This window comes from Neovison vison, chromosome 3, assembly GCF_020171115.1.
Source record: "Neovison vison isolate M4711 chromosome 3, ASM_NN_V1, whole genome shotgun sequence".
Lineage (NCBI taxonomy): Eukaryota > Metazoa > Chordata > Mammalia > Carnivora > Mustelidae > Neogale > Neogale vison.
The window spans coordinates 226,617,872-226,629,805 of NC_058093.1; the positions used below are offsets into that span (position 1 = coordinate 226,617,872).

Here is an 11,934-nt window from a genome sequence, read left to right on the forward strand (position 1 = left end):
CATTGCTTGGGTTTTCACAGTGAGCTAGCTAATTACCGACGTAGGGATGCTTTCTACGCTACTCTCCACCTTAAATGACTGAGGTTCCCTTTTCTCATAAATTTATTGAATGTTTTCTGATGCCTGGGAAGGAAAGGCTTATTAAAAGCACATCTGTAATTCTTCATCATTTTTGGGAGAACAGAGCTCCTTTTAGCTGATGGGAGCAACTCTGACTCCAGAATGTCCTGGTATCTTCCAAAGCAGGTGTCAAGATCCCAGGCTCCATGGTACTTACTGCTGTGCAAGAGGCGACAAAACCTCCAATCTGGGGATGCCCCCAACCTGCCCAAACTGGGAGGCTTTGCAGTCGGCTCTCCTTAGCTTCCCCTCCTGACTCACTGGTTCAAAGGAGCTCAGTTTTACAGGCTCCTTAGCAGCCTTCCAAATGCTACGTGCAGAATGGGTGGGTCAAGGTAATGTTCCTCAGCCCTGGGGGCAGCTGCAGCTGCCCCGTCACTCACCCCAGAGTACCACGAGGATGTGACCATTTTCAGTGAGTGCTGATATGAGATAAAAACTGAAAAAACGCTGTGCTGAGTAAACCTCTGAAGAGTTCCAGTCTCTTCTCCAAATGACGGAAAGAAAATCAAAGCTTCCTCCAAGTGCACGTCCTGTTATCTTTACAAAGCTTTATTGAAACCTGTACGTCAAGGTGACAATAATTCAGTTTGGAAAACAGTAACAAAAAAAGGGTATCCCAGACTCAGGTTTACCAAATAAATACTGGAAACCAGGGAGCTCGTTCCTCTATCTCCCAGCAGGAACGCAGGGTGTAATGACAGCTTCTGCAGACTTGGGGACAGGAACCTGTGCTAATGGGCACATCTGCAGCATCTCCCTGGAAACCACGCCAAGTATAAAGAGGTTTGCTTTGGTCCAAAAGATGTCTTCCCGACACAAATTTAGAAGGCTGCTGAGAAGTTCTAAATTCCTTCCAGAATAAACAAGAGCAAGTGCTACTGCCTTCACTCCTAAGCAGAGATGGAGGTCCTGAGCAAGGCGGCCAGGCTAGGGTAGGGTGCTCCTCCAAAGTTTTCATGGTAACACTGTCACCGTGTTACGATTAGAATAAAAAGCTGGACAACACTCCATCTAACAGTGGTCAGTCCTCAGATCATCTGGCTTAATTGAGAAATATGGCAGCGATTTTTAGTCTGTTCTGAAAACAGATTATTGCTGAATATAGTTCACATCATCTATATTCTGGTTGGGGTGGTTTTAAAATTGCCCTAAGGCCACAGAATCAGCCACCTCTGGTTTAAAAAAAAGTACTTACTACACATAAGCATAAGAAACAATTGTCAATCTTCACCTGGAAATCAGACAGGTTCTAATTTCTAGAGAAATTATACCTCCCTGGAGCAGAAAACAGGAGACAACCTATTGCTTTGATTTCAGAGGACCAGTTGTTGCTGTTAGCTTGAGGCCTCGACAGGGACAAGAGGATGGCCTCAAAGACACTTGTGATTAGATATTATGTGTGGCCTCAGTCCCGGTTTCCTGGGTTTTACCAGCAAAGGGTCTGGGCTTCATTTTTGGCTTAAGAAGCATCTCCACGACCAGCTCAGAGGATGTCTGTTCAGAACTGCACCTGTCCTCATGCACCATGGTGTGGGGGCCCCAGACCTTCTGTGTCCCCTCACTCTGTTCTCCGCTCCGGTGAGCCCTGAGGCTCATAGCCACTGTGGGCCAAGAGGACTGTTACAGACAGAGGCGCTTTGGGAGCTGCCACGCCTGGAACAAACCTTCAAGCAGGACTACGGCGGGTATGAAATGTCTTGTAAAGAGTGTGAAATGAAAAATTTACAGTCCATTCCCTCTAGTGGAAAGCATGCACACGTGGAGGTTGGGGGTGCACACCGTTCCCTGGGGACCACCGCCGGCTCCCAGCTCTTCATATGGGCTTGTATAACAAGGTGGTGACATACTTTTTCTTGTAACGGTGGGTCGCGCTGAGCACCATCACTCCATCCTGAGGAAGAGGGTGGAAATTATCAAAGGCAGGACTAAGTCAAGGGCTCAAACTTTAGTGTGTGTGTGTGTGTGTGTGTTCGAGAATCTTCAAAGGGACTTAATAAAGAGAGTCCTGTTCTGCCTTCAGAACTGGAGCCTGTGGGTCTGCATAAGGGCCCAGAAGCTGGTAAGTACTCCAGGTAAGTACTTAGGTAAGTACTCCTTAGGTAAATACCCCAGGTAATTTTGTTGCTAGGGGGCCTCAGAGTACGCCGAGAAACACAGCTCTACCAGAGACAAACATGTCATTACCTTGATAGAGAGTGCATAAAGGTGGTTCAACATGACGTGGTTGGGCTCGGGGAGCAAAGCTGGATCACACTGTGGGGGGAACAAAAGCAGATGGTGAGCATTTAGGATTTGGAAATGAAGAAGGTTCCCCCTTTATTTCACAGCAGTGGGTATCCAAAGGAAAGAAGCAGGCTCTCATGCCCCTTTCTGCTTAAGCTGGGCAGTGAAAGGCTCATCTAAGAGGACAGATGAGGTCAGGGGGATCATGCCTCATTGCTTCAACAAAGGGCAGCTCCCTGTATGCCTACTGGATGCACTGGTATGTGTCTTGTTCAGGCTGTACCTTGGCCTCTAAAGTGTGGGTCACGGCTCTGTCCTCTTATAGAAAGGGAGGCAGGAAGATAGAGCTGTCCACTGAGTGCATTTTTAGAGAAAGCAGCAAGATAAATCTGTACTAAACATGCCCGAGCAGTGGATTGCAATCGCCTGTCTATATTCAGGAGCACAAAGAATGAAATGGATAAAGGGGGGCGGGGGGGGGGGCAGAGGGGAGCGTGGTGTCTCCGGGGACTGAGCCATGGCCACCGTGGGGGGCTGCGCGCACACACCTGGGTCGGCTCTGCAGCGCAGTGCACGTGTACCCGCTTGTACGTGGCCTCCAGAGAGTGTCATGCTTACTTCATCACCTCATAAACATGTGAATTTTAAGGGGTGGCTTGGACAAAGCACAGAAACACCCAGATTCTTGGGAATTAGGGCCATGCTGCACATATCTACTTTAACGGAATGGAAAATTAACAAGGTAATAATGGGGTGCTCTTCTGGATCCAGGAGATTATACACTTCTCTTTATGCATAATATCAGAGAAAATGTAGGTTACCCAGATTCCTGAAATCTGGATCCAGGAGCAATAATGTTTTTGAAAGCAATGTGGTGATTTCGATTAGATTCTAAAACGTGGGGGCCAGAGGAGGATTTCCATTCAGTAGCTTACTGAGAAGGGGCGGCTATTTATTTCATCATGATTTACAAGTAGGGCTGAGACAGGAGTGAGACACAGGAAGACAAGCTCAGAAAGGCTTCGTGTGATGGGAAAGCAGCACCCACACTTGGGGAACATCTTGCTCGTAGCCCATTTCACAGCGGGGGGGGTCCCCCAGCAGTTAACACCGATGGGCAACCTGGAGACCTTTTTATCAACTGCTTTCCAAGAGGTGGTCAGAAAGGGGAGCCTTGGAACACGAACATCCTGGCAGACACCTGTGTACTCACAGAAATCCCCGTGTCCTTGTTCAGGATGACCTGAAGCAGGTGTGGAGGGAGAATGGGTGGGGCTTTAAACCGTTCTTCTGGTTTTGAGACATAGGGCTCCTGATGGTAGGGTCCTGGTGGGGAGCTGGACAGCTCTGTTGGGAGATGATGACAGGACATTTACACTGAAAATTAGGAGTTTCAGAAGCAGTCTTGCTGAATTTGTGGCATCATCTAGTTTTCCTTGTCCCCTCAATGAAGATTTCTATTCCCTTGAAGAATATACAGGCCCCCCTGGGTGAAGAGTAGAGGCAATGAGAAAACCCTTCTGGAATCTGGGGACTGGCATAACATTCAGCAGCGAGCTCAGATGCCCTGGCAGCAGACAGTGGTGGTGGCTAAGCTGGTGATTCCGGGTCAGACTAACAAGGAGGCTCACAGTAACCCAACCCAACAAGCCCCTGCAGAATAATGCTTCTTGCCTTGGGCTGGGCTGGCAAATACCGCAAAGAAGCTCAGGGCTTCAAGTGAGGCTTAAGCAGCCAAGCCAAAGGTCTGAGCAGCACCAGCCAGAATAAAAAAGAAGATAAAGCAGCCTGTGTACACAGACCGGGTGGCAGAAACAGGTTACACAAGGCACGGGCACATTTCAAAACTAAAACCAAAAATAAAAAATTGAAAACCTGATCTCTACAGGTCCTCTGACTCCACCACTCTCAGGTTCCTTTCAAACTCTTACTTGAGTGTCTCGATTGCACAGATATGTTAAGAAGCTTCTAGAAGGGCAGTGTTTCCTAAGATTAGAGACAGCTCACTTAGCAATGCTGGGCCAGCTGGAAGGGACTGAGAGGTTGTTCAAAGGACACCTGGGGCAGATTCTGGTTGCCTGACCCTCAGGGCCATCCAGAATAAACCTGATGCACTCTGGCTCTGCCAGTTCCCTTAATGTCATTTTTTAGGGTACAGCTCCCTTCACATGACCCAACCAGAGGACAGCAGGAAACAGAAAAGCATTAAGTGCAGAAAACTGAGTCATTAGGAGTAAAGATGTATCCAAGAAAGTGAGTATCTAAATACGAAATCCACAGAGCCTGATGCTGGTTTGCTGGCAGTGAGGGGGCACTGTTCTTTCCCCAGGTGGTCTATGCTGCAGAAACTTGAATAAAAGCTTTGGTATGTGGCCTCATGTTACAGTTACAGTAACAAGGGGATATTTGAGCATTTTCTCCATCCCCTAATTCCCACCTATTGAAAAAAGGAATAAATGACTGCTTGAAAAGATTAGCTAGCTAGCTAGCTAGAGACAATGCTATTTTTGGATTTCCAATTCCTACTCACCAAGCTGGCTTTTCAGCCAGAGCAAGCCCGCCATGGTCGATTTACCGCTGTGCTTTCTGAACTAATAAGAGTAAGAGATCCTGGTGGCAGAAGCCCCAGGCCCAGCCAGGGAACAACAAAGAATCATCCCGTAAAGGGAACTGAACCCATCATGTTAGATTATCAGGTATAATCCAGGGCAATCTTTTTGCTGCCTCCCATGGGGTCTAGGAATTACTTAAGGCCCTGCGAGAAGGGGCAGTGAAGCTGGCACGGACACTATAGATTACAACACACCACTGCCTCTGAAATCTACGTATTATGTTTCTTCCTGTGGATTTGGACGGAAAGCAATTTACTGAAAGCTGGACGACTGGCTGACTCGTGGGAGATGGTATGAGGCTGGTACTGAGCAGGTCACACAGTTAGCCTGTTCCCTGTGATGAGCCTCCGTCTCCCCCAGAGGGATTCTGAGAAGGTGCTAATACACCACATGAGGTCAGGGAGGTGTCCGTTATCACCTGTCAGGCTGCAGCTCTTTAGGCGGGCACCCCAAGCCAGTTGGGAGTGGGAGGGAGCCGGCAGGCTTTCCCTGGGCTGGCTCATCACCAAACCAACACAACTCTCCAGGGCCTCATGGGCCCTGCCCCGGGCATGCAATCAAGCTCTGGCTCTGTCTCCACGGTCTGCTCTCTGTGGCTAAGCAGACCTGCCGAATACTGAAGATGACCCAAAAAATGACTTCCAGCTCCCTTGGGGCTGGATTTCAACCACCTGACCTCACAGAGTTAGGAATTACTTTTGTGGCTCTTTCGGGAGCTACAGACATCCACCGGACTGGGCAGCAGCTTGAGCTTAAGAGTGAGAGGCAAGAGAAGGAAGAGGATTTCTGGACTGCATGGCCCCCACCTGCACACACGTGGTATAAAATAACTGTGTTCATACCAGACACATCGGAGCACTTTTGGGAATCCACCATTAAAGCATCAAATACTTCAAAGTCAGTTTTCTTCACTTGAATGATGTTGTTAACTGTGCCAAGCTGGCTGGTTACTATTGGCTGGGAAGAGACAGACAGGCAGAAATCATAATGTGGAAGGTCTCTGGAGTTATTCTTTAGAAAATTTAGACTTCCTGGCTGGAAGGTCTCATCTCCGGGCTAGCCAATCTGCTCCTCTCCGTCAAGTCTGCCCGTCTGACAATCAGCACTGCTATCTAGCTCAGCCACACACAGGGACTTTTACCAGCGGGACAAAGGGACCTGGCCCAATCGATAAAGGAAAGCGGTCTGGTTGGATTGTGCAGGCGGGCAGAGGACCAAGGGCGGGTGGAAGAGTACCTCAGAAGGGTCGTGTGTCCACTGACCATCCACAAAGAACTTGTACTGATGCTCTCCTTCAGGCAGGTCCAGGATGGCTACGAAGTTATTGTGGCTGCAGTGAAAAAGGAAACGGGATTTTAGCTGGGTGAGGTGCCCTTCTAAGTTTACCGACGAAATCTGCCATTGAACAAAACCTGATCTTTCCCTGTGAAACCAAGAGTCCAGCTGCGAAGGAATAAACACTTTTAACCACTTGCGACAAGTCAGGAGAATGATCCATCTAGAAAAGGTATAAGGAAGCAGCAATGCAAGGGGCTTCCTGGAGGACTCATGTTGCTAAGTACAGGAATAACCCGCCTTCCCACCATCAAAAGATCCACAATTGGGCACGTGTCTTTTCAGCTTGCATGCAAAACACCTCTTGCTGAGGAGGACAGCAGCTCCAGGTAAAACTGAAGTTTTAGTCTTTGTCGATCTGCCTTGGGTAGGAGATGGGACTCATTCCACAGGATCCAGATAGGTCTCTAAAGAAACCTGCTTCCCTACTAAGACAAGGTTCCAGGAAAGCTGTTTTGTTCCTCAGACTTAAAAGGACTTGTAACTATGTTGTTTCCTTGCTAGTCTGACATCAGCCCTGGGAAAGCAAGTAGTCTGGTACAGGAATCAGGCCTGACCCAGCAGGGGACAATCTCTCCCTCTGTTTCATCAAGAACACTCACTAGTGAAGAAGCTTTCTCAGTGACAGCTTGAGAAGGAAGTCCATGCTAGGATTCCTGATCACATGTTTTACTATGGTCTTGCTAATGACGCCTACAGAACAGGTACCTTCCAAACAAAAGTAATACACAGAGAGGCAAAGTCAGAAGGAACCTCAGAGATGATCTGTCCAAAATTCCCTTCTTACAGATAGAATCACTGGGACTCAGGTGTCACTAGGAGGTTAGCTCAGCCAATGCGGACTCAAATCCTGGTCTTGAAGATTCCCAGCCCAGGGCTCTCTCTCCACTGCATGGGGAATAGATTTCTTTCTGCAGGAGGAGTCCTGCCTAAGCAAACACATAGCTGCATACCTGGAAGTCAAAGATGTCCAGGAAATACTCGTTACTGAGAAATGTTTTCTTGTAAGTGTGCTCTGAACCTAGAGACTAACTGGGTGTGAGATGTGAACCCAGTGAATTATTAAGCAAAATTATTTTCCATTCAGCATCCATTTTATTTTTTTATTATTATTTTTTAAGATTTATTTATTTGTCAGAGAGAGAGAGATCACAAGCAGGCAGAGAGGCAGACAGAGAGAGGGGGAGGCAGGCTCCCCGCTGAGCAGAGAGCCTGATGCGGGGCACGATCCCAGGACCCTGAGAACATGACCTGAGCTTAAGGCAGAGGCTTAACCCACTGAGCCATCCAGGCGCCCCTCAGCATCTATTTTATAAAAACATCCTTTTCTACTCCCCATTTAGAAACCACAGAATCCCTGGATTGAGACAAATAGGTGAATACTGTCCAGGCAGTTAGTTACCTTCTTGTGAGGGGAAGTTTACTCCAGTTGTTGAAGGACCCAGATAAGTAAACTTCCTTTCCTCCCCCTGTCCATCGAAATACTGTTGGCCGAGCCTGCGCAGGGGCTTTATCATTCACTTCCAGATCATGCTGCCAAGCCAGGAATTCTTCCTTTTCTGGAGCCTAGAAATGGAACAGTTTACTCAGCGACAGGAAGCCATTAGCGAGCTCTCTACAATGGCCAGTTACCCTAAGGTAGACAATTCATTCTCAAGAGGCAGCGATTACTACCTAGGTTCATACTCAAGCTCATTAACTTAATGGCTGGGCCTTGGTTCCTCCACTTGGAAAACAGAGATAACAAAAGGAACTATTTCTTAGCGTTGCTGTGAAAGACTGAGAGGATCCACTGAAATGGCTCTGCATAGTGTCTGACACATACTACTTAATAATTATTAGCTGTTAATACTGTTGCTATTAAAGAGACCTACACCAAAATTTTAGTAGAAACTACAGAACTCGCTTGGAAGCAGGCGCAATGACCTCAAGACCAGAGAGATAAATGCCATTTTCTCCCCTTAATTAACAAGATTTGAAGTACACGGAAATTTGTTAAAGACAATTCCAGAGCTGTCAACTTGAAAACTCACAAATCCAGATTCTGAGGGAAAAAAGTATCTGAAGTGCTGTCCAGGCACTGGGAAGAGAAAGACACAGAATGACCCTCTGTATGGCAAACAATAGCTTCCAAGCACGGGAAGTGATTGAGGTATTCCAAATTAAGAGAGAAATAAACACATCCAACTCAAGGGGAAATGTATGTGCTTTTGGATCTTTTACACATTTCCTAGTCGGAAGCCAAAGATGTTAAAAGAACAGGAGTTCGAGGCTGGGGGAGACCCTTAAGGGTGTCAATGAATGAGCCTATAAGACCTTCATTTCAAATACTGACCAGTTTTTTTGTCTTTTTTTTTTTTTTTTAAGACTATCTATTTGAGAGAGAGAGCACAAGCAGGGAGAAAGGAGAGAGGGGGAGAGAGGCAGACTCCCTGCTAAGCGGGGATTCTGACATGGGATTTGACCAGGACCCTGGGATCATGACCTGAGCCAAAGGCAGACGCTTAGCTGACTGCGCCATCCAGGCACCCTGACCAGAGTTTATCTTAAATGATGCCTGCTTTCTTTAAGACTGAAGATCTAGAGATTAAAGAATAACAGACTGGAAGCACTTGCCACTGAGAAGGTGATAAGGAACCACAGTCAAAACGGTCAATTAGTGTAGCTAAAATAATCCACGACTTTTTGGGGAGTACAGGGTATTCAATCCAGTGTCTCTGCTCCATTATTTCAGTAACTTCTGAGGAAGTGATAATGGACACTATTTAAAATCATTGTCCACAGATCACTGTATGCTGAACGTCTCTTGTAGGAATTTTGGAACAGCAACAGAACAGACACTTCTGGAAGAGAGTAGTTTGGTTTTTATGGTGTCTTAAATAGCTGTCCTGGGCCACAATTATTTCTGGGGAAAAGGATATCAAGTCACCGGGAAACAGGATTCCAAAGTTCACTTTGCACACAGGTCCTCAAGAATACAACAAATTCAGAAAGCAAGTGCATACCCCAGGACATAAGCCTCAGTAAGATTCTTTAGTTAGACCTAAAGCCACGATGCAAGTGAGGATTTAAGATCATAATGTGATCACCAAGCCCAACATCTGAGAAAATATATGAGTAAAGGTGGAAAGAGTTGCCAGGCAATTAGCCTAATGGGCAATGATGATTAATACGCAGGTACAAACAGAGAATATTTTGGGCTGGGAGACACCTTGATTTTTCCCAAACCTACTCTGTTGCACTGTCCTTAAAGGATCAGGTCTTCCTTTCTTAGGATCTACAGCACTTATCAGCTGCCAGAACCACTAAGTGTCCGTGGTTCTGGACACCAGGTGTGGGCCCTGGAGTTGGAAACACAAAACCTCATCAGGTAGCTAAAGGGCATATGGCTGAAGCAGGAATCAAGACTTATCTTGAAAAGTTTTTTTTGTTTTTCTTTTTCTTTTTTCAAAGATTTTATTTATTTATTTGACAGAGAGAGACACAGGGAGAGAGGGAACACAAGCAGGGGGAGTGGGAGAGGGAGAAGCAGGCTCCCCGCTGAGCAGGGAGTCCAATGCCAGGCTCAGGCAGACACGTAACGACTGAGCCACCCAGGCGCCCCAAGACTTCTCTTCAAAGTTTTGATGAATTAAAGCGGACTAGGGTAGGATCTCCAAATATGGCCTGAAAAATTTTTGCTTTGGTCTCTTTTAAATCTGAAGCCATATGTACACAATAGAAGAGAAAACGTGAGTACCACCTGGCTGCCCCCCTTTCAGATTGTCACTTCGCTCACCCGCTGACCTCCAAAAGCCGATTGAGTTTTCTACGTCTGCTCTAAAGTAGCCTGGTGAACCCAAAGTTTCAGTTAGAATCCAACACCTCCGGAAACAGGAGTCAGCTGTGTAATTCTACTTTCTGCTTACACACGTGCTCTGGGTTATCTCCAAAATCGACAACAAACTGCAAAGCCAGATCCGACAATAAGTGTCAATCTTCGTAAAGGTGAGGAAAAATTTCTCAAAGCAGTGAAACTAACTATACCTACGGGGAGAGCAGAGACTGAGGCTCACCTGCAGCTAGCTCAACGATCTTAATTAATTAAGAATTTGAAACGCTGTCCCAGAGCTGCTTTCGCCTTAATGATGTTAAACGAAATCAGTTCCTCCTCCCTCGGGGTGACTTTCTCATCGGTAATTAGACACAGGTTCCTGGATTACTACGAGGGCTCTTACAGGACCATCTGGCTTTTTAAGTGCACGGAGTTAAGGATCACTTCCTTCCCACTTACGCTGAGTTTTGGAGGGGATGTGGCGGGGAATCTGGGAGAGGTCTCCTCCCCTCAACATTAGTCAAGGGGAGCCGGATTCCCCCACCCCCTCACCTTGATTTCCTCGGAGTGGAAGAGGTCGGCGTCCTCGGGGCTGTCCATCAGGATCTTGGGCCTGTCCCCGTCCTTGTTGCCCCCCGAGCTGTCCCTCCGCGGCGTCTTGTGGCCGCCCTGCCGCTCCAGCGCGGCCCGCTCGCTGCTCGTGTTGCCCATGGCGGGGGTCTGCGGGGACACCTACAAGCCGGACCGTGCTTCGCTCCAGGAAAGGGGCAGGGGACCACGGCAACCAGCGGGTCACACGGACCCCGGGAAGGAGTCGGAGCCCCGAGTGCCACTCCCTTGGCGACGGGTCCGGGCCGGTAGCCGGTCTGAGGCGGGCGAGAAGGACGAGACTTGTTACCCAACCGCACTTAGTCCGAGAAGCCCAAATACAACCCGACACTTTCCCAACAACTCCCCCACCTCTTAGCAACTTCCGCTTCCGGCGCGTCTGCGTGTCAGTCGGGATCCGGGGTGGGGGCGGCGGGGGCGGCCGGCGAAGCGCATTAGTCTAATTCGACCTCAGTTCCGCTTCCGGTCCAGATTGGCGCGGCCGGCGCTCCCTGAGGAGGCCTCCGCCGGCCTGGGAGCGCGCAGTCGCAGTCGGCTGTTACAACCGGACACAGGCCGGGCTGCTGAAGGCCGACAGGGGGCGTGCCAGCGCGCGGGCGGTCTGGGCCCCTCTCCCCGCGCTGGAATGAGTGGATGCCATTAACTATTTTAGCTATCTTTGCCTACTTCCACTTGGTTCCGTACTCGACAGCCAAAGAGCTCCTTTAAAGTGCTGATCTAATTAAGAGACTCATCCTATTAAAGCCTGTTAATGCGCTAGCTCCCACGCTTTTGAGTGCCTCAGAGGCACCGACCGCATAAAATGCACAGTCTCTGGCCCTAATCCCTGGAAATTATGATTCCGAAGCCCTGTGGAGTGGGGTCTGATTTTAATAAGCACTCCAGGTGATTCTGATGCAAGTAATCTTGCAGGTGTTTGAGGAAATGGCAGACCGTAAGAGTTCTGGAAATTTCTCACGAGTATTGGGGGTATAAAATGCTGGAGTTGTTAGTGTATTTTTTAAAAAATGCAGCGCAGAGAGAGAGTTTGAATAATGTTTTTCTGAAAATAAATAAATTGGAAAAAATAAATAAAAGGCAGGTAAATTAAACAAGTAAAAAAAAAATAAAAAATAAATAAAAAAAATAAAAAATGGAGCGCACAACCTTTTGATAGATAATTTTGTAAGGCATTTTATAATCACTTTGGACACCTCATTCTGTATGACATTATTTAAC

General features: G+C 47.7%; 1 protein-coding gene across 1 annotated transcript; it reads right to left on the reverse strand.

The window, feature by feature from the left end:
• Positions 1-651: 651 nt before the first annotated feature.
• Positions 652-11,068, reverse strand: PRKAB1 (protein kinase AMP-activated non-catalytic subunit beta 1). The gene is made up of 7 exons (XM_044244173.1): positions 10,660-11,068; positions 7,696-7,859; positions 6,195-6,288; positions 5,801-5,915; positions 3,560-3,693; positions 2,308-2,376; positions 652-2,014 (listed from the first exon to the last, which is right to left on the reverse strand). The coding sequence occupies exons 1-7, from the start codon at positions 10,816-10,818 to the stop codon at positions 1,937-1,939; spliced, it is 813 nt and encodes a 270-aa protein (XP_044100108.1). The 5' UTR covers positions 10,819-11,068; the 3' UTR covers positions 652-1,936.
• Positions 11,069-11,934: the final 866 nt, after the last annotated feature.